The sequence below is a fragment of the Paralichthys olivaceus genome, chromosome 7, assembly GCF_024713975.1.
Source record: "Paralichthys olivaceus isolate ysfri-2021 chromosome 7, ASM2471397v2, whole genome shotgun sequence".
NCBI lineage: Eukaryota > Metazoa > Chordata > Actinopteri > Pleuronectiformes > Paralichthyidae > Paralichthys > Paralichthys olivaceus.
The window spans coordinates 20,011,382-20,033,984 of record NC_091099.1 but is presented as its reverse complement, the minus strand read 5'-3'; the positions used below and the strand labels follow the sequence as shown (position 1 = coordinate 20,033,984).

The window sequence follows — 22,603 nt, the reverse complement described above, 5'->3', positions numbered from 1 at the left end:
ATTTTTAAATTCCTGGATATGGTCTTTTTACACCTAGTGTCATTGGGTAATTGGCAAATTCTACCATTTTGTGCTGTTTGGATTTAATCTAACTTCACTTGTCACAGTCTGGTCTGCTCAGTGTACATGTGTGTTTGTGTATGTGTGAGTGAGTGAGACACAGAGCTCAGCAGATAGACAGACCTCAACATATCGCCCCACCATTTAGGGAATGTCTCCTCTAAAGGACCTTGAATTATTTTTAACCATTTGCCCCTTTTATCCACAGTGCCGCCTTATCACCTCTTAACCCAAACACACATACAGGCTCAGATGCTGCACAGTCACACACACATTTTGTCATACCAGTGCCACATTTTATGATGCAGTTATCGCTTCATGCTCACAGGAAAACAGACATCACGTGCACATTCTAGAGAGTTGCCACAATGTTCAGACGAAAACAAACATCCAGAAGATCTGTTATATATAGACGTATGATTTAATTAACCTTCTGAAATGGCACGTCGGCCCTCCCTTTCTAAAGACATATTTAGTATTAGACCTTGAGCGTGAGGACGTTTATGGAAAGTGAGAACATTCTTCTTTAAGGGTTTAGAGTTGAGACTTTAAGGTAAAAGTTAAGGGTCCTTACAGATATGGAAGAACAAAAGTGTTTCCAGCTTTCAAAGCAGATGGGGCAGCACAGAGGAATGGTGGCTTGCTGCCAGACAGAGCAGGCAGGCTTCAGCTCTGTGGCCCTGAGATTCCTGAGTGGTCATTTACTGCTTGGCACAACACTGTGGTGCGAATGACGGCATGTGAGTGTGTGTGAGTGTTATGATACTGGTGGCAGCCAGTGATGAAATTAGTGGGTGACGAGTGATATTTATTCCTTTACTCCCTTCTTTCCTCCATATCTCATCTGTTCCTTTTCTCACCTTCCTCACCCTGATAATCAACTCTTTCCCTCCCTTTCCCCCCTTATACCTCCCACCATCTCTCTCTTCCTCCCTCTCTTTCTCTCTCTCTCCAGACAGCAGAGAGGAATTGGTATTAGGCAGTATCCCTCTGCCAAGCTATGTCATTTCACCCGTGGGACCTGAGGACCACATCAGTCGCAAGTATGCCTTTAAGGTATGCCTCTCTTTGTTCAACAGACTGCTCTGTGATGTCTCATGTTTTTAAAGTGCTTTCTCTGATTTTATTCCATTGGTTTGGTGTAGTTTTGAATTATATATGTAAAAAAAGAACCAACACATGGGATGATTCCTTCTGGAACAAAGAAACGAGGACAGATTTAATATATGGGTTTGAATTTTAAAGAGTTTTATGTATTTTTCACAATATACTTTGCCATAAGTCCATCACCAAGCAAAACATAAAATCTATCATTTAAAATAGAATATCTCTTTCTTTTCCACCTGATTAAAACAAACGATGTTGAGGTTAATGTGACTAAAACATAAATGTGTTGCACTGGATTCTTCTACAAGTGAAACTGATGCACGCCAGACTACTTGCAACACTTCAGAGATGATGCTGATTACATTGATCACTGACTGAATTCCTGCTTGAAGAGACTTGGAAAATATTATTAATAATTCACTGACAATCTCACAGTTATAGGTTTTATTCCCACTTCAGACACACACGCTAAAAATGAATACCTCTCCTGCTATTAAAAGCCCCTCTAATGAGAGTGGTTTGTATAATTAATGACAGGGAAGTTCATTAGAAGTAAGATACATTCCTCTCCAACTAAAACGGGCTCTGCCTTTATTATAGAATGTTGCAGTAGCACCTGCTGTGAGACGACAGGCAGATTCTGTGGCATGCTGCTATTTCCTCTAGAGATATAGTGAGGGCCAAGAGCCGGAGACCAGTGGGAAAGTGTTCTGGGGATTGTACATGTTTACACAGGCAACTGGACTTGCTTGTGTCCAGTTACAATATGTACACATGTACAACTCCTGAAGATACCATGACCTGAATGACTAAGAAGCTTCACAGAAACAGTGTGTAGATGGGATACTGTATATTTACCCAAGAATGGTTTATGGTTTGTCTGTCTAACTGGAGTTTCACACAAAGAAGAAATTATAATGAAAACGAAATAAATATAATGAGTTTCAGATGACAGTTAAATCAGATATCCTCCTACAACCGTGCTCTGAGTTCTGCTCAGCACTCACCACCTGTTGTAGTGATGTCCATTACTACTGCCTGTCTGTCAGTGTCTTTATTGAGAGAGACAATCTCCTCTGGAATGGCATGAAGCCTCTCCATTCCCCGAGGCGCAGGTCTCTCTGAGTTGAGCCTGAAACGTGTGAAGTTAAGAGGCGGACTAAGTGTGCATACTCCACACACATGTTCATTGTCTGAACTGTAGGTCTCAACTTCATTCATGCTTTTAAACAAACACATTTTATGTCCCACTTACACAATCCTTTTTTTCAGCGAGACAAAAAGCTAAATTTTTGGCTTAAATATGTAAGAAACAATCCTGGGAGCAAAAGCTAACTTTGAATATTTGCAGCAGACTAGTCATGTTCAGATTTATCTGCAAGCAAGACAGAGATCCCCTCACTACTCACTCCTTAAAGGTCTTTATAAGAAGGCTCACTTCATGTGTGAATATTACAATGTATGAAATATTCACTCACATACATCCATTCACTCACTTCAAACTGGACAGGACTGGTATCGCCCAGTGGACTTGGTGCATAAAGTGGCAGCTGTATTGAATCCTGATCCCTTATATGTAATTTGCTTCCAGTTTTTTTCATCTGATATGAGATATTATATTCATATCATCTGATATGAAAATAAACTTTGATTAGGATTTAAAGTGCTGCTGTGTGACCCCACACCAGCAAGTCAACAGTTAGTCAGCCATGTGAGCTGATGGTGGTTATTTGACTGGTGTTAAAGTGTGTGAATGCTGCACCTCCTGACTATCAAACCAAACAACTCCTGAGCCTACAAATCTCCGAGCTTCGACACCCTCCCACCCAGTCCCTCCGTCCCCTATTCACCGAATCCTCTCCCCTCTCTTGTTCTCATTGGTTGGCTGCCCGACCGGGACTTCCCTCCCTCGCTGTGAGTGTGTCGTGTCATCCAGTGACAGTCGTCACATAAATAGGTACTCTACGCTCTCATGTGCTCTCTCTTTAGATGTAAACCTTATATATCCTTGTTGTCATCCGTTGGTGTGGCTTTTTTTGGGTCCAAACATGACAGAATATACAGCTGCCTTGTATATTTCTGTTTGGTTTTTGATGCATGTCCTGAGAATAACATGTTATTTTGGCTGATGTGGTTGTGTTGTCTTTTGTCTTTTATCCCCGCTTTCTCTCTCTCTTTTCCTCTTTCCATCCTTGTTATCACAATATGAATTGTTATATTTTTGGCCTCTCTGGTTTTTGGGTTTATCGTTTATTTACTGTTATGTGCAGCAGCCCTTGCCGCCTCCTCCATCTGTCACATCTACTGTAGCAGCATGCAGTTCTCTGACGGCGTGGAGAAAAAACTTTGTTATTCACAACTCGTATCACCTCATGCTACTGTTCCAGAAATGAGGAGCAGAAGAATGATGTTGAAAAGCTGTAGGAGATCTTTTACTGTGAATGTAGCGCACAAAACCCCACGGTCACTCGAATGTTGAATTTTTCTGAAGCAGCTGCTGCTTTAGGGAATGTTGAAGTAAAGAAACCTTTTAAATTCTAGCTTCCTAAAATGATTTATTTTCTTATAAACAGCAAAAATAAAAAAAATCTGTAATGATGCTGAATATTTTTCAAAAGCAGGCATGATTTAAAACTGAGTTGCCTGCAAGCTTTTTTCTTATATTGGTGATTTTCATTGTAAATTTAGTTGCAGGTTTTAGAGAATGTACCTTATCAGGAGCTTTGTGGGGCTCTGGCTGCTGGAGCTTATCTCTGTGAACACAATGACTCTTTAAATAGTGTGTGAGTGTGTGAGTGTGTGAGTGAGTGAGTGAGTGAGAGAGAGAGAGAGAAACAGGAAGGCTGAAGGAGAGAGAAAACACAAAAGAGAAGAAGGTGTTTAAGGCTGGAAAATAAAAGGCAAATAAAGAGAGGAAGTGATAGGAACAAAAAAGAAAGGGGTGGAGGGGAAGGAAGTGAAGAGGGCAAGTTGCGGTGAAGTACAGAAAAATGTGACTTTATTGTATTTTTTTCTAAAAGCATGATTTTAAAATATAGCAGGCAAAACAATTAATAATTAGAAACACCCTCAAGACTGCCACCACCTCCCACACATGTACACACCACAGAGACGAAACAAAGGCTCGCTGTGCATGATTCAGAGCGTAGGTGTGTCGGTCATGCACTCTCAGACCTGAACGACCCACTCAGCATTCCTGCTGAAAGAGAGGCAGAGACTTTCAGTGTTATTTTAGACCGCTGGTGGTGTGTGTTGCATTTTGTCACCGTTGAGTGCGTGTCTGTGTACTCTGATGTAACTAAAATATGGTAAATGTGAGGCTGGTGATTTGGCATTGAAATAACAGGGCTTCCAATTGTCTGTGTGGCGTGATGAAGGTCGCATGAGTGTGAAGTCATGGCTTGTTTGCAAAATGAAGTCATTTCTCGCTGCAAGTCTGCATGGGAGTAGGATGTGGAATTAGGGTTTCAGGCTGTGATAATAGATTCTGTGACTCGGATTAATGAATGACTTCAGTTTATTCAACATATTACCACACAAATGTGTGTCTACGCCTCTGTACTCTGTGTGTGTGTTTGTGTGTGTGCATGGTGCGTATGTGTTTGGTGCACATGCAGACCAATATCTCTGCACGTGCCTGAACATCTGACTAGCGACGCATTTCCCCATCTCTCACCAGGCAGCCTGCCTCATTGAGGCTATAAGAGGCCATCTGTCAGAGTGCTGGTGGTGAGCAGGCGTGTTTTGACAGCTGCTTCCTGAGGATGCTGATATTCTTCTCCCCCAGATTTTAAGGGCGTTTTCGGACACGTCCACCATTCATTATTAAGATGAGCTAAATACTTTCCCTGCCTGTTTCCTGTCCTCTGATCTACCTAAACAAGTCTCTGTGCCCGACAGTGACTGAGCCATGTGCATATTTTCACATCTGTCACATCTGTAGGTTTTCCTCTGGCATAGAGGTCAAACGTGCAACCACAGTTTAGAAAAATACAGTAGTCTATATCTTTCACATGCAGTAACATTATAAACAGGGGTTGGTCGTCCAGAACAATGAACTCATTTGTTGTTTATCTTTTTGTGCTTTGGGACCATCTTTGCCAAATTTATCACTTCGTTCGAATACAGTTTCCAAAGTTTGCTGATGCACTGGCCAAAGCTACACTTCTGCAAATCAGGACGTGGTATCGGATTGGTACACACTTATGTACTCGCTGATGCCCAGCATGGTATTTTCTGTCGTTTTTGAGGCATTTTCGATGCTAGTATCGGAACGTCTGTAGTTATCAGGACCCGATTGAATCAAGCAAGGGGTTCAATCAACCTTCAGATGAAATATGTACTAGGATCGGAGTCAAGTGAATATTCAAGCTTGTGAGTTTAAAAATGATGCTTAAGTCATTTTATTAGCTCTCAGTGGCAGCCCTTGAAATGAGATTGTTTCAGCAGCAGTGCTTCCAGAGGGGAAGTGGATTACTCGATCAAGGGAGGAGGGATGTTTGTTCGTGTGCATGTCTGTATCTGTGCTGGTCTGTAGTAACAGGGATAAAACAGTCTGTGTTTTTATTTCTCATAAACTTGTTCAGTGTGCAAATTAAATGAAATAAGTGGGTGTGGTGTGTTTCTTATTATCATCTCGCTGCAGACAAGAAGCCAAATTGCTGAGGTGTCACACTCATTTTATCACAATATAAACCAAATGAAAAAATCACAGAGAAAATTATCGCATTGCAGCCATATTGGATCTCAATGCAATATTCCACACACACACACACACACACGCACACACACACACTCACATGCTTATTATCCTACATTCATTATTCAGTGAATGAATTAGGGTAGAGATGATTTTGTGTTTAATTACTATTCATTTGCATGCATCTGTTGTTGAGTTGGCTCTCTCGTACGTCTCCTGCAGCTACTGAGACACTGATGGAAAGAAGGAGGGAAGAAAAGGGGAAAGTAGGGCATTTAAAAAAAGTGGTGCTGTGCTCAGTGGAGAGCAACTTGCTGTAAAGATGCCTCTAACAACCTTACTTTTACAGCAAGGGCATCTTTATCAAGGACAGAAAACAGCTATTAGTGACATACTCTTACCTGGATTTCTTAGTTTGATGTTGTGTTGTCTCATAGCAAGCCATAAAATAATTTAACTAGCATCATATATTTTTTTTGCACAGCAAAATTAACTTCTCTACTGATGATGGTCTCTGTAGACCAAAATGCACTGCAGCCAGAATCTTGTTGATTTTTTTTTACTTCAGCAGGAAAAGTGCTAAAAAGAAAAAACTAATTTTGTGCAGTAACTTTGTTATCACTGGCCTTGCTCTCACTCTACCTGCACAAGCTAAATAACTTTTGAACTCCTTCTCATGTATCTTTTTGTGGGCAGTCATAGCTACGTATGAAATCATTTTTCAGAGAAAATGGGCGCTGAAATAAATGATTTTGTGAAGTGGCCACCACCATCACCAGCTAGTCACTATCTTGAAAGTTTGGTGCTTGAAAACAGCTGCCTGCTGTGACTGGAAACGTATGAGCTGGTCAGAAAACCTTAACAACTGGAATGGCACTCAGTCAAGGCCCAACTACCCCCTTAAATTCAAATAGGACCAAATTTAACACACCATCACATCATTCAGTTCTCAAAATGTGCCAAATTTTTAATAAGAATTAACGAAGACCCACTAATAATTCCCTGAGAAATCAATGAACCTCTTGTAATGTCAAAGAAAATGGATAAAAAATCCCTGGATTTACACCAAAATTGAATGGATTCTCCCATTCTTCCACCAAGTTATATGGAACAACATCAACATATTGATTGGTGCAGTCTTAATTCTAATCAACTCAAAAAAGATAGGTGAGGTGTCACAGTGGATTTCAGACTTGGTTTAAAAATAGAAATTTGATTCAAAAAACATTCAATAATATTGATGCAAATGGTGCAGTTCAACATCAGCCTATAAAACCAGATAACAGATTCTACTTCAGGTTCACAGATTACATTATTATAAACCTATGGGATTTTTGAGCATGTGTGTCGTTCTGCAACATCACACATTTGCTGTGTGGTATTTTTTTTATATTCTGCTCACTGAGTCTTTAAATCCTTTCCAATGATGAATTGGAGCAGATGTACTCGCCGCTGTCACACCCTGACAACAACAGCGTGTTAGATCACCGAGCTAATAGCCTTCCTACTGCGCATACAAAGAAGTATCCATCCTAAGTTTGAATATGCCTGTCACGGGCTCGCCACTTAAATCACAGAGCACAATTACGTTGTCAGGGAGCTAATCAGCCTTGTACTTCACACTGCGTCTTTAGCAGAACTATTCTCAACACCATTGTAATTGATGTTTGTGCATTATTTTGTGAGACATATTATACAGAAAGTATAGCAAGCCTAAATTAAAGTCTTGCTGTTAATGCTTGTTAACGGCCCATGTATATGTATATGTCCTCAGTTGGTTTCTAGCTGTACATGCAGGAAGAAACAGGTTTGTGAGGACACTTTGGGGCTGGGGGTTCTTTTTTTTCTGGCATTCATACTTTCTATTCTTCATTGTACCAAAGTATCTTTCCTGTCATTGGTCCAGAGTTGTGGCTTTGTTGGTCGTAAGTGGCTGGCGTTTCTTTGTCTCTGTATTTCTATTGTGTGGTTTCCTTCAGTGGCTCTTTCTGTATTGGTCAATGCTCGTGTGGCCCTTGATGTTTCTCTCGTTGGATAGCATGGCATCTCCCTGTCTCTTTGAACCAAGCTGCAGCTTGTCTTACGCTGTTTCTCGGCCTTACTCCGACCCTGACGCTGACCCCGCCTTTTCTCTCTTCCTGTAGGCTAGCCACACTGGTATGCGCTCTTACATTTACAAGCAGAGCTCTGTGATTGGCTCACAGGCGGAGCACACTGGGATGCGGACGTATTACTTCAGCGCTGACACCCAGGAGGACATGAACACCTGGCTGAGAGCCATGAACCAAGCGGCACTGATGCAGAACCACAGCGATGCATTCATCAGGTGGGGCAAATTCACACACACACACACACACACACACACACACACACACTAAACTAACTGAACACACACTTTACAATCATTCATTGCTTGCAAACCAGGCAACCGTTGAATGCCAGCAGTATACATGAAGTCCATGAGTGTATTAGAACATTTAAGCACTGACCACAAGAAATTGTACACAGAAGTCACAACAATAAATATTTATTCCCTTTTTTTAATGTTTAATTTCTCCACATGAAATATGACATCTTATCTCAGTACATTTTATGATGATATGATATGATATTATAGTAGTGCTGTGGTGATCTTGATACTGCATTTCCCAGAGATCACTTAATAATCATATTGTTTGGCCTTTTTTCTGTGATTACATTTTTAAAAATTTTCTCCTAAATAAACATTGACATTTAACTTATTTGATCGAGTTTTTACTAATTTCATGGATATTTTTAATCATTTTTATACATCACAATTATTAAAAGATTATTTTGAGAGTTTATTTGCTTGTTGACTAAATACATTTATTTACCTGCACTTAAATCCATTTTCACCCATAATTTACAATCCATAAAAAAGCAAATATGCTAAGCATATGATAGAAGCAGTTGTTATATCCTATAATCATGCCGTCAGGAAAGTGTTGCCATATGTCTCTATATAATGCTGGTTTCTGGAATACATCCCACTGCTGTTTGTTTAATCACTGTCGGCCCTGATATGAGTGAAATACATTTGCTTATGTGCGTTCAATGTTGTGAAATGCTGTTTTCAGACGAGCAGTGGCTTCCTCAATGTATAATTCATGTGCTGACGAGGGGAGGTGGCACAGATCAAATACGTCCCATCATTCGCTGGCAGCCTCAGACATCAGCATCTTGCACCGCTTCATTTTCACTGTTTGAAAATGCCTGAAGGTGTTAGTGAGTGACAGGCTGTAGACAGTAAAACAGACAGTAGTATTTTTTTGTATTTTCTTCTTTGAAGAAACTATAACAGTAATATCAGTGTTGCAGTCATCTTTCAAGAGTTTTGTTACTTTTATATGTGAATGTGTCTTTAATACACATCGATTGAATTGCTGGCAACGCACTACTTCAGAAATGAAAGATACTGTCTTGCATGCTCCATTTACCAGTATCTAACATGGACAGACCTTTCACCATCCTGCTAATATACATATATATTGGCTCTCTTCAGACACCAGCCGCTGGCAGGTAGTATCTTGTCACCTGTGGATGTTGAGTTCATTCTTTAAAACTAAAATTTCTATGTGCCTCATTGAATTTCATTGAGACCTGATTATTTCTCTAAGCCAAGTGCTTCTTGTCATAGGGAATTTCAATAATGCTTTTCAAAGTCAAGTTGTGGCTATGATTGTTTGCTTGTCATCTGCCCTGTTTTAAGATGCCCTGTGAGATGGATTTATCTGTGGCCTTAAAGCTGCAAATTGGGCTAAAAGTTTCTCTTTCATGTGAGAGTCATCTAGTTTAAATTCGGTTCAGCACCACAGAACAAAGATTTAGACCCCTGAAGTGGCGGAACATGATGTCCATGGGATATAAGGGAGGTGATCAAATGAAACTGAATTGGTGCTTATTAAATAAAAGCCCCCTGAAATCCTTTGAGACGTTGGAGCTGTCAGCCTAACTGCTAAGGTTAATCATTTTCTAGTTCTTGCAGGATTCTAACTCATACAATGTTAAGAGAGTTACAAAAAGTGTAAAAGACCTTTATTCCTCCAGGCTTTTCATGTAATCTCTGCTCTCCGCAGACCATCTGACAAGTTAGAGAAGTTGAGCATTTTGCCGCGGCAGGCTGTTCCGCAGACGAACCACGTAAACCACCACAAGACCAAGGCTTCAGAATCCGACACCACCCAACCAATCATCCACGAAGTCCTCCTGGAGCCAATATACCGCGAAGCAGAGGAGCGCTGCAGCTTCCACAAAGACTCTCCTGTCACTCCTGTGCTGGAGAACCCCATAGGAAGCACTGGCCTGGAGATGGACACTCACACCTCCCTCCCCTTAAACCTCACACCCACTGCCATCTTTCAGCAGGACCCCGTATCGGCCTCGGCACCCGTGTCGAGGGTGCCATCACGAGCACCATCACGAGCCGCCTCAACGCTACCATCCAGCATCTGCACAAGGAATGGCTTAGTGCAAACACCCAGCCCCATTCTGGAGCCCAACGGGATTGCAGCGGGGACATACCAGAGGGCCCCGTCGGTGCCCCCTGCTGACACACACCAGCAGGTGCAAAGGAGAAGCACTCTGGAGCAAGTGGAGCAGTGGGTCAAAGTGCAGAAGGCGGAACAAAAAGGGTGAGTAACTGTCATGTACTGTATGCAAATGATTCTCTCAAAAAGCTTTATTTAAAGTCATTGTTGTGTCAGTCTGTGTTTTTTTTGTTTATTGGAAAAAGTCCTCCTAATGTGTCCTTCTTTTGCTATTTAACAGCCCCCCATCCAGAGAAAACACCCTCCCACGTCGCACACCACCAACCCAGCACAGGTTCACCTCTGTGGACGCATATCAAACTCTGCCAAAGACCCCTCGGCAGAGTCCCACACCTGCCCGACTCGGCGAGTACAAGTACGCCCAGGACCGCCTGAGCCACTTCCGCCTCACCCCGGAGCAGGGCGTCCCAGGGTCCAACACCGTTTGGCAGTTGTACGAGTGGCAACAGCGTCACCAGTTTCGTCACGGCAGCCCTACGGCGCCTCTCTACACCCCGGCCCCGGACTATCCCTTCGGTCCCCGCCCCCCATCGACCGTGCCTCCCTCCTCTTCACTCCCGAGGCCCTCGGGCCCTCCTCGCTGTGTGTCGGTACCACCTTCATCTGAGGACATCCCCCCACCGGGGCCCCCACCAGGTACCAGCCGAACCCTATCACCCACACGGAGGCCGCATACTCCAGCTGAACGGGTAACAGTCAGACCTGTGGGTGACAGGTCAGTGCTGGACATCCCCTTCACTGTGTCCCCCCGGAGGACCAAATCTCAGCTGTTCAAGGTAACGTTATGTCTCACAGCAGCAAAAATCCTTGTTTTCTACAAACAACACAAGGTTTAACATACTGCGATAAAACACACATTTTGGTTTGGATAAATGAGGCTGTAATGTTGTGTTAGTGAACAACACAGAGGTTTGGTTTTACTTTACAGGAATTATCCTTGAACCGTCAAACCAAAAGAACAAGACATGATAAAATAAAAACTATTATTGACAATAAAGTGCAGTTCTCTGTGCACAGAGACATTGTTCACACAAAGCAAAATTTTAATTTGGGCAAATCATTCAGTTCTTAATCAAGGAAATGAGAGGAAATTATAATGTGAGCAGATAAGATTGGGGTTTTTGTGACCAGTGTTTAGCTCACTCTCTTATCTATGGTGTTCATCCAAGTAATTATACAAAAAAACTGAAAAATAGAGGTAATTCTAAAGAAAGGCTGCTGCATGAATGAGTACTGTTTGTAGCACTGGTAGATATTGGTGATTGGACTCATCATCTGGATGATGAGTCCGTTGGATCGTGTGGAATAAAAACCATATTTGTGCTCTTCCAAAGATTAGACGATGAAACTTTTTTTTTCTATTGTCAAGTGCAACAATATCAAATATAAATTTTTTTCAACCAGAACAATGTCAGTCATTCTGACAGAGGGGGGCGGACGCTGGAATTATGCTCCACTGATCAGAATAATTGTTTTGGTGCCTCTGGAACGGGTACAATTGTATACATATCCTCCAGGCGTCATGTCTGTTAAATTACCTCAACTGTGTCAAGCAAAAAGAAACGCTTAAAAAAAAAGGTCTATGAAAAATTCTATATTCTACACATACAGGTATTTGTTCCTTTTTTGCAAACTAGCAACCCCATTAGTAGTTGCTTATCCCATTATTTAAAATTCATGAAAAACACACCAATTTGGAAGTTTCCCTGTTCCACAACCACAAATAATATATTATTTTATTTTCAAAGTCATGTGATAACAAGAGTAAACTGGTGTGTGTGTGTGTGTGTGTGTGTGTGTGTGTGTGTGTGTGTGTGTGTGTTGTCAGGCTTCTACCATCGAGAGACGGTCAATGACTCCCTCTGGCTACATCACACACACAGTTAGTGCACCAAGCCTTCATGGCAAAACGGTATGTTTTACTCATCAATCCATAAAACATACATGTTAAGTGTTAGCATTTAAAAAACTTTGCATTAGATATATAGTTATTTCATCATTTATTGATTATTTATTACTTTGCTTATCTTGTATATTTTTGTCAATAGCTGGAAATTGAAGCATAAACCTTAACGTCTAAAGAGACTTGGGATTTAATGGTGTTATCTGTGAAGAGTTCACATTCTCAGCATCGGTCAGAACTGAAGATGTGCATTATTTCTCTGCTACGAGTAACATGTAACATGTGCTACTGACCAAACACATAGGAGTTGGCTGCAACCGACCTTGTGGGAGAAGTGCTTCTCACCACTCTGTAGTTGCTATGTCCCTCACTTTTGTTTTCTACTCCATTAATCCTCCTTTATTCAGCTCTGCTTGTTCAAATTAGTCACATTACAGTCCGACTGCTAGCACTGTGTAAGGACGGTTCACTGAAGCGTGGTGTGGTCAGTATTAAGATTTGCCAGATTGAATGTCCTGTGGTGCCTGACAGCCCGAGGAGCTCACTCTGCTCCTCATTCAGCTGCGCCGACATCAGGCCACGATGGCCTCCGCACGCCAGCACACATTAACCCAGCTCCAGCAGCTCAACGGTCCCACAGAACCCTTCCACCACAACCACCTCCTCGCCACTACCACCACTAGCAGCAGCCCCCTCCTCAGCTCTGGTCCCTCTCCTGTGTCCCAGCTTGGACATGTGGGCCTCGCAGCTATCCTAGGCCCCTGCAACACTAAGGTGGGGGCCCCCGTGGCACGCCTGCCTGCCTTCCCCTCATGTTACCAGGAGCTGGAAGAGGTTGCCATTAAACATACTGCAGGACTACATTACAACTAAATGATTTCTTACTTAGAACTCATACAATTCCCTCTAAACTAATAGACTAATAGCATATTCTTGTGTGATATGCATGACTCTTTTTATGGGACAACGTCTGTCTGTCCTTCTGTCTTTCTAACGCTGGTCCAGAGTGAACTGTCTTAGCAATGGCTTTCCACAAGAAACTAGAATAGCAGTCAGTTGAGCACATAGGGCCCAAAAGTCTCCTCATGAAACCACATTTAAATTCACTAGATACAATTTTTTCTGCACCAAAGTACACACACTTGTACATATTAGTCCCCTAAACATATCCGGGTCATTTTTCATCAAGAGCCATGGTTTACACTTTGAGAAATTGACGTAAAAATGCAAAATACAGTGAAAATAAATTCCTGTATTCATTGTAAACTAGTTTTTGCATAATAGTGCTAACCTTTTGACAGACATACAACAAATAAACATGAAACTCTGTCACTGACTTACTGAGTGATGCCTTTGTCCCTCTTTTTCAAATGAAAAACCCTGTAGCCTTTCTTATAGTTTATAGTTGTAATCTTTCGTACTCGGTGCTAAATTATTTTCCTGCTAACTGATCTAGATCTGCAGAAAGATTGAATGGGTTCTTTCAAGCTGACTCACACTGCATCCTTCCACCAAGTGTTAAAATCAATAGTGGTAATCCGTCCAGTAGTTTGTGTGTAGTCATGCTAACTAACAGACAAATGAAAACATCACCCCCTTGGTGCAGGGACTAAAGAGGCATCTCATTAGGACAAATTCTAAGGATACCATCTCAATTTTGCATGCCAACATTTTTTTCCATGAAAACAGATTCTTTCACTGTTACTCTTCGTCACAATGACCTGCTTATTCACCCCCTGCAGTTGTCTCTGGGAGCCTGATGATTAAGATATCAAATTAGGAAAGAGAGCAAAATCCAGACACAGAACATAAACAGAAGTTTTTGCAGCCTGATACCAAATGAAAATAAATTCTAACCTTTAAATCCACATTTCTCGCAGTTGCCTGTCATTATTCAAAAACAACTGTGTAGATATAACATTATGACTGAATCTCCCCACTGACTCTCATCACTACATATGGATCTGACCAAGAAGCACCAAATTCGAAAAGCACAACTTGACTGCGCCAGTTTTCAATGTGGTATCATTTTCCTCAGGTCATGTTATGATCATATAAAAGTAAAGTATGAATTCTCTTTATTATTTCCCATGATACAGACTCACTGAACAAAGGTTTCATATTAACTGACATTCACACTCACTCTTAAGCCAGACGTGCCGCTCCCAGTTGATCCTGTACGTATGTAATTGTAAAAACATGTGTAAAAGTGAAATAGGGCTGAAAAATCGAAACCTCTAATAATAAAAAACCCACAGAAACAAAAGCTGCTGCATTGACACCTCGTCACAGTATATTAGTGGCAACCTCTCACCAAAAGCTCCTGTGCTTTAGTCGTGTGACTTCGGGCATGGTTAGCGCTGGCCTGGCTGCCGCTATAGCACCATCCACTTCTTTTCCATGTGCTGTCTTTGGCTGGTCAGTTTCCATATTACGCTTCTAGTGATACTGTCCATAGCATGTTGCACTGCTAACTTTTCAACATGCACAAAGCCATCCCATGCTTTGGCTAACTGGCTGACTGTGGACGGTCAGTCTTCTGACTGGTAAATCCCTCATTCTCGGCCGTACTTGGTTTTGTGTTCTTCTTGTTGAGTGATGTGAGCTGTGACGTTTCAGGATCTGCCGCTTCTAACAATCTGGTTTGTGTTGGTGTTTTTGCTTGTTGCAGTTGGAGCACCTAAGCATCTCTGAGTACAAGATAAATGCCTGTTTTTACTGTAATTGTGAGTGTTGTGATGCATGTTAGAACAGGCACGTATTAGCAGTGAAGTGTATCATGCTGGATACGCAGATGTTTCAACATCATGCAGATTAAATTGTCAGAGAGGTGTTAGTGGATTCAACTCAGATGTATTTGATTCCTGTTGACTTCAATCAAAAATCTGCATTCACACGTGTCTCACCTTTAGACTGATGACACCTACATGCAGCTGAAGAAGGACTTGGAGTATCTGGACCTAAAGGTGAGACATGGACATAAACAGAGTTCATCCCCTGATCCCTGTTAGTCATTTTAAAAAGTTTAACTTCTGCTGTGCCTTTCTCTGATTTGAAATGTCTCCAGCTCGCACTAACTCACTCCGTGTTTTCTTACTGACAATCATTTGACCCAACGCGTTAGTGTGTTACAGCTACAAACAGAGATGTTCAGGCGTGTGCTGGACAAAATATCCCCAAGATCTTGCAGTGATCTTCTTACTCATCACCAGTTTTAGAAACATCTCACAAAAGCAGCCGGCATTTTGTGACTGCGGCTCTATGTCTGTGATTTTTTTTTTTTTAAACTCCCAGATCAGAGCTCTAGAGCCCCTGATCCTCGCAGTTCACAGTTTACTACTGCACTGCACTGCTGGGCCACTCAGGCCTCTGATGAACGTAAGCTCTCTGTGTATGTGTGTGGGTGTGTTTCTATGCAGAATGTGTACTGCATCTAAAGTGTAATGATGTGTCGCAGTGTCAGTGAGTGTGTGTGCTTGTGCATGTCTCTCCAGTGTTGAGAATAGGGACGCACGTGTGGAGTCTGTATGTGAGTGTGCGTGCTCACATTTGTAGAGAGTCTATGTTCTAGAAAGTCCATCCCATTGCTTACAGCACCACATTCACCTTCACGCGACCTTCGACCTGTCCACCCCCTCTCTCTCATGTGGCGATGTTGGCGATGCTGTTGCGTAGCTGGCATGGGATGGCTCGGCAGTGCATGTGTTGTGGCTGTGGCCCGGTGGTTGTAAAGCCAGCTGCTTCTACCATCGTCTCTGAAACACTGGACCTCCTTGACAATAACACAGGGCTCTACTGTGTTATGCTTTTTTAAAAACTTTTTTCCAAAAGGGAGCACACATACTCCTAAAATATAAATTTCCAAGCACAAGAAAGAGCTGCTCTCAGTGAAATTTAATGATTTAACACTGTGGAATTTGCACATGTACTTTAGTTCAAACTAGTGAGTGTTTGAGGAGGATATGCGAGCATTGTAGAACCCTGATAGTAAACTCAAAGTGAGCTCCTGAACTCAGGCCGTCCATTGTGTCTTCCTAAAACGAATACTCTAATCAGCCACAACATTTAAACCAGTTACCAGTTTTTAATGGTTCAGCTGCTGGTTTAAATGTTGTGGCTGAAAGGTGTATTTTTCCATTCAGAACAAATGCTGCAATGTTTTTGAATGGAGGGCACATTGTGTATAAATGTGTAGATGGATACATGCTTTTGTGCAGGGCTTCAAAGTGTCCATAGTGTTCTTCATGGCAAGAGCTGAATTTGTGTTCCAAAACTCACTCATGTTGTCATGTGCACGGGGCCAAGAGAGGTTGTCAATCCTAGTCTGTGTCAGCTTCGTACTAGTTTGTAGCTGGTCTCTGTGCTCTGTACTTCCTCTGTTCCAGCACGAGTGTATCATGGAGTCTGACACTTTGTTTTACTCTGTGACTGAGAGCTGGAAATGTTTATTTTTTTACCTCGTAGGTCGCTGGAAGTCAGACACTGAAGGAGTCAGGGAAACCTGTCAAGGTTGCAGAAAGTGATGTGGATGTAAGTACAAGCTTAACCACCTCTTACAGCGTTAGTGTCATTAACTTAAGACCAGCTCTAATTTTCAAACTGTCAATGAAGTTCTAATTTTGGTCCATTTTAAATCAACACTATTTAATGTTTACCGAGCAACAGCGCCCTCTGCAGTCACACATGGTGATTAATTCTGTCGGGCTCCAAGTCCGAACGACTAAGTGGTTTTCATGTACGGAAAAAAACTAAGTCTACCAGTCTGTTGATCAGAGCTCTGACTGCATAGTCCCACTCACTGAGGCTGTCAACCTTTCTCCTTAATTCTTTCCAACAGTCCTTCCTCTCACTGAACTGAAGCACATTGAATGGTGCATATTACCCATGATCCCCAGCTTCCTGAACCATCAAATAAACTCTGTTTAGAATTCTGATATTTTAAACATTTCCTCACTCAATATTAAAAAACTTTCAAGTCTTTTTTACTGATGTACAGTCCAGCATTACTTTTAAACTCGATGGACCTGATTCTGGTCATTTAAGATGTGACTATCAGTTAGTTGCACACTTGTTATGGGAGAATGTACCTGCTCACCAAAGTAATATAGAGAAAGACCAGGTGTTCTGGGGGAGGAGTGGGAATGAAAGAGGAATCATTCTTCCAATAACAAGTCAGTGAAAGTCATCAAACTCATTTTATGGTAAAAAAGTTGCATAGTGTCTTTAACATGTAAGATTTTGTTAAAACTGAGAGGAAGGACAATTCTGCATTTAGTTTTTTGCTACTTTTGCTATTTTCTTATTTTTTACTGCACTTGTTTGGGTGTTCAGTCTGGTTCTGTTTCACGCTCAGAGCTCTTTCTTGGGACAAGCAAACACAAAATTCTGGTTTGGATGCTTTAGCCGAGTGTGGAGGATGAGGTAGGCTTTTGCTATAGCTTCAGGGGGAAAACAGCATGCAGAGAGTGTTAGTAGGTAAATACCATAACTCTTCTAAATGTTATAATCCAAACAATTCCCTGTAGCTATTTATATAGTCTTGTTTTCTCTCATGAAATGATTTCTCACTATAAGCTCCACACACATCTCTGTAAAGAATTTATGAGGTTGTTGTCTGTGATGAATATTTGATTAGATCCAACAACAACATCACCGTGGAGATAACAACAGGATTAATAATTAATTTGATGGAATATAAAAACTAGCATAGAGAGTCAAAATTGATGTGGATCAGCACTTTGTTCTTATCAAACTGCTCAATCACAACCTTGTTACACCGCTGTTGTGTTTTTTTTACCGCTGGAGAATAGAGATCCAACCTTTGCTTTGAAGTTTGCCGAGTTTAATCTGGGATTAATAAACAAGGCTCAGAGTCTCCCTGACACTGTAATTAACAGGGTCAGGTGGGTTGCACCCGCTTTGTCTAATGGGCTCTCTCACAGTAATTACACATGCACTAGTCCAGCAGAGCCACAAAATGATGAATATTTAGTGTTACACGCCAACAAGCCCGCACTCATACGCCGTACATACGCATCATATTACAAGCTCGCACAATCACACACCCAGGTACACAAAGAAGTGCACATATAGATTTATTCCCAATGGAAGGGGCTGCAATTAAGTAAATGGTTCACTTAAATATCAGAGGTTAAAACACAGGCACACCTGGGTGATGGCTTGAGAAGCAGTTTATCTGAGTGAGTGCACATTTCTTTCACTATCCCCTGTAGTTCTCCCTACCCACACAGCTCTGTGTCTCCACCTGCAGGTGAAATTGAGTCGGTTATGTGAGCAGGACAAGATCTTGAAGGATCTGGAGGCGAGAATCAGCTCCCTGAAGGACGACAAGGTACACACACACAAACTCTGCTAGTTATTGTGTATAAGCTCTCAGTCAACCAAACCATTGTTCTTAGTCACTCTGATGAGTCAAAAGTGCTGGTAAATTAGAAGAAATGTTACATGATGGTGAAACATTCAAGGACAGAGCTGACTGCTGCTGTCCGTTGAGCTACAGAGGTGTGAGTCACCTATCACACTCTCAGTAAAATAACATTCATAGTTATTCAGAGGAAATTCTATAGAAGGAGAAGCACAGATAGTGATTTGTTAGATGCTGGCTCTAGCAGGGCTGTCACTATTAGCTCTATACAGCTCTGACCAGTCACCCATGACCAGCTACTGAAGGTTTATGCCTTGGATGTTGAACACACAAAAAATAAATGTAGTATATTATACTAGATGTACTGGAATGAAAGAATCATAGTATGCATCCCTGCAGTTCAGTATGAGAATTCCAAAGATGTTGACAATAGAGACCTGCTGCCCTCTGGAGGCATTTTGGGATACCTGTTTCATGCTGAAGTCATTGTCTAGAGCAGTAAGTGAAGCAGTTCTGGTTTGTTTTGGTTGACCTCATGCTGCTTTAACCCTCACTCCTTCAGGACAAGCTGGAGAGTGTACTGGACGTGTCCCACCAGCAGATGGAGCAATTCCAGGAGCAGCCGGCCCACGCCCACAAGATCGCCTATCAGCAGAGGCTGCTGCAGGAAGACCTGGTCACCATCAGGGCCCAAATATCACGCCTCTCCACTGTAAATATGTTTGTTTAAAATACTGTTGCTCTATTTTACTCTACAGTATTTGTACAGTTTGGAGGAATTGTGTGTGTGTGTGTGTGTGTGTGTGTGTGTGTGTGTGTGTGTGTGTGTGTGTGTGTGTGTGTGTGTGTGTGTGTGTGTGCGTGCGTGTGAGAGAGAGATAAAGAGAGATAGGGTCTGTATATATATATATATATATATAAGTGTACATATGTAACCTGTGTGTGTGTGTGATGCAGGAGATGGCACAGGCCTGGGAGGAGTACAGCAGGCTGGAGAGATCAGTAGAGCAGTTGAGGACAGTGCTGCAGACACATATGAACCACAGCGCCATCCCTCAGGTGAGGTCTGGTTCTGCAGCTCAGGGCTGGTCCACCGCCACACAGCCAGCTCAATTTCAAAATGTACATACTCTGTATCTCCACATTTTCTTTTCAAACTATTTACAGGCTAAATTATATGAATGATCAAATGTGTGACATAGAAAGTTGAACCAAGCCAGACGTGAAAGCTACAAATACCAAATGTTTGCCTGCTTGTGTCAAACTGTAGCAAGAGAAAGCTGAGATGAAGCGTGAGCTGTGGAGGATCGAAGATGTGATGGCAGGACTGAGCGCGAGCAAAGCCAACTACAAGATCACCATTGATTCTGTCCAGAACCCAGGTAGTAAAATCCATTCAGTGTCTTCTTTATTGATATAAAATACATGCTTTACAAATACAAAAAGACGGAAAGAGAGTTTTTAAGATGCAGTGATACTAACGTAATCTTCTATGCACATAAAAATAAAGGGAAACAACAATTTCCTTTAACTGTATTATAAATATGTGAGGTGCCACACACACACACACACACACACACACACACACATATGTAAATAATATACAGGCTACTAAAGATTCTCATTATAGCTGAAACTCTCTGCACAGTGTTTCCATCAGTAAACAGCTTTCTGTTGTTTATATTTACATATGCTTTAGTTTAGAGGAACTGATTCTGTAAGAGTACTCTACAGTTAACTTGGTTATTTGTTGAGTAGCTTTTGGCTGCATTTGTTGAAATCTGTTTCTAGATGTCTGTTTTTCCTCTTCTCAGAAATCCAGATTTTAAATCCACATAAAGAAACTGCTAACATTCAAAAGCTAATTCTCGATTTATCTGTGTTTGCACACCACCCCAGAGAGGAAATTAGTGCCTTCAGTGTCGGACCCTGCAGTGCCCTCTCATTGCACAGAGGTCCAGCCTCCTCCTCGCAGCTCCATCCCCAGGATCCTCTCTCATACTTTGCCTCACAGCACCGTGCCAAAGTGGGTGAGTGTCTCCCTTCTGTTTGTGACAGAGCAGAGATGGCTTCATGTTAAATCTCAGGAATTACAGCTGGATTTAGTTTGATTGTGTTTATTAGTTACTCTACAAGTACTACTTCCTAAACTTTTTTCATTTTAATTTCTGCAGTCTCAGGCAGAGGACAGCGCCCCTCCCCGACCACCACTGCCCCGCCTCTATGACTACGAAGAGACGCCCCCTGTGGTGCCTCCTCTGCCCAAAGAGGCCTCAGTCATCCGCCATACGTCGGTGCGTGGACTAAAACGCCAATCAGATGAGAGGAAGAGGGACAGGGAGAGTGGGCAGTATGTCATCAATGGAGACAGTAAGGTACGCTTGTGTTTTGTTTTTTCTCTACAGGTTTAGAAATCTCTTCCTGGGACTGTTTGATTGACTCTGACTTCCTGTCTAACCTTTGCTGGTTTCAGGCCGACTTGCGATCTTACCTGAGTGAACCAGAGCTGCCAGGAATGAGTCACCAGAACACTGGCTCTGACGTTGACTACCAGTATTTCCCAGGCAAAGGTATCTGATCAGCAACATGTGAAATGATTATACTGCACATGTCTCCTTTATCAAACCATTTTATTAAGGCCAGTGATGACCCATTAGTGACCAACAACCTATTTTAAAATATAAAAGCATACATACTGAGTAGCATCCTATCATACAATTAATTCCACTTCATTTCACTTTCATCAAAAGTGTATTGTGATGTGCTTCATACAAAAAACATTTTTTCTCACTGGAAACATGTTTTTTATGTTGCTGCTGAGGATGGACGTTTGAGGAATGTTGATTTCAGCTGGCAGCTAATCTCCTTTGACAAGAATATTTGTCAGTTAAAATGTGGAAAATGTGGAATTCAACTTCTCTTTCAGTAAATTTGTTTCACAAGAGAAGCCTGATGTTTCAGAGAGAAGGTCCAGATTTTCCTTTATTCAAAGAAAGAATCTAATTTTGTGTAGATGAGATTGAGATGAGATGTGTAGATTTCTCACAATTATTATTTTTCCAGCGTTGATACATTTTGAGCAAGGTTTTTTGTTTCGCCTAAAGTACAATTTCTGTTTTTGCATTGTCACAAACTAAATGAAAAAAAACTGTTTGTTATCAACATCAACATCAAACGTTATCTAGGTCTGTCAGCCTCTTCGTCTCTGAACCAGTCCAACAACATCTCGTCCTACGTCACCCTAAGGAGAGGTCCTGGGAGAGCGGCAGCCAGGGTGAGTCAAGGTGGATGGAGGTGTCAGATAATTCCTGTAAGCATTAATAGCTTTATTGTACGATATTAAAAGCAACAGTGAAGTATTTCATCAAAGACAGTCATCATTCATTTTACAGCTCAAAGACACATTTAAGTGTGCAGTATCACTTGAATGGAATGTTCAGGGCTTCAGATGTGGATAACAGTTTCAAGGGCAACATCATCAAGCATTATAGACAATATCCTATCTAATGATACAATTAGGTTCTGCTGTATGGAACCAGGGCGGTTCACACCTAAAAGTCTGGATCATGGTTGAAGTCTTTGTTACATTATTTAGATTTGATCCGGTTAGTTTTGGTTCATATTTTAATGGGATTAGTGGACTAAAGAATTTTGTATGACATACATACCCTATTATCATCACCTACTTTGGCTGCATTTACCTATACTTGACATGGCTGCTTTGTAGATATGTAGATCACGTATTGTATTTGCTAACTTTTTTGAATAAAGTACATAGAGAAAAAGTAGCTTTCTGTTTGAATGGAGAAAATGAATAAACTGCTTCACTTTGTTAATATTGTTGCCACAGTAATATCATTACTGTATTACTAATAGTAAAA

At 41.6% G+C, this 22,603-nt stretch overlaps 1 protein-coding gene across 22 annotated transcripts in view; it reads left to right on the top strand.

The window, feature by feature from the left end:
- plekha7a (pleckstrin homology domain containing, family A member 7a) overlaps positions 1 to 22,603 on the top strand; it is a 116,434-nt gene that overhangs the window by 86,390 nt on the left and 7,441 nt on the right. For 10 of the 22 annotated variants that reach the window (XM_069529045.1, XM_069529043.1, XM_069529052.1 and 7 more), the window contains 17 exons: positions 1,016 to 1,116; positions 8,011 to 8,192; positions 9,964 to 10,518; positions 10,655 to 11,210; positions 12,263 to 12,346; positions 12,869 to 13,111; positions 15,250 to 15,303; positions 15,632 to 15,715; positions 16,802 to 16,867; positions 18,609 to 18,689; positions 19,285 to 19,434; positions 19,680 to 19,781; positions 19,993 to 20,104; positions 20,622 to 20,752; positions 20,897 to 21,097; positions 21,196 to 21,292; positions 21,908 to 21,996. In XM_069529045.1, the coding sequence (XP_069385146.1) occupies positions 1,016 to 1,116; positions 8,011 to 8,192; positions 9,964 to 10,518; positions 10,655 to 11,210; positions 12,263 to 12,346; positions 12,869 to 13,111; positions 15,250 to 15,303; positions 15,632 to 15,715; positions 16,802 to 16,867; positions 18,609 to 18,689; positions 19,285 to 19,434; positions 19,680 to 19,781; positions 19,993 to 20,104; positions 20,622 to 20,752; positions 20,897 to 21,097; positions 21,196 to 21,292; positions 21,908 to 21,996 (2,888 nt within the window). Of the gene's footprint in view, positions 1 to 1,015; positions 1,117 to 3,007; positions 3,125 to 8,010; positions 8,193 to 9,963; positions 10,519 to 10,654; positions 11,211 to 12,262; positions 12,347 to 12,868; positions 13,112 to 15,249; positions 15,304 to 15,631; positions 15,716 to 16,801; positions 16,868 to 18,608; positions 18,690 to 19,284; positions 19,435 to 19,679; positions 19,782 to 19,992; positions 20,105 to 20,621; positions 20,753 to 20,896; positions 21,098 to 21,195; positions 21,293 to 21,907; positions 21,997 to 22,603 lie in introns of those variants that run through there. The other 12 variants (XM_069529061.1, XM_069529060.1, XM_069529059.1 and 9 more) reach the window with 7 other exon arrangements.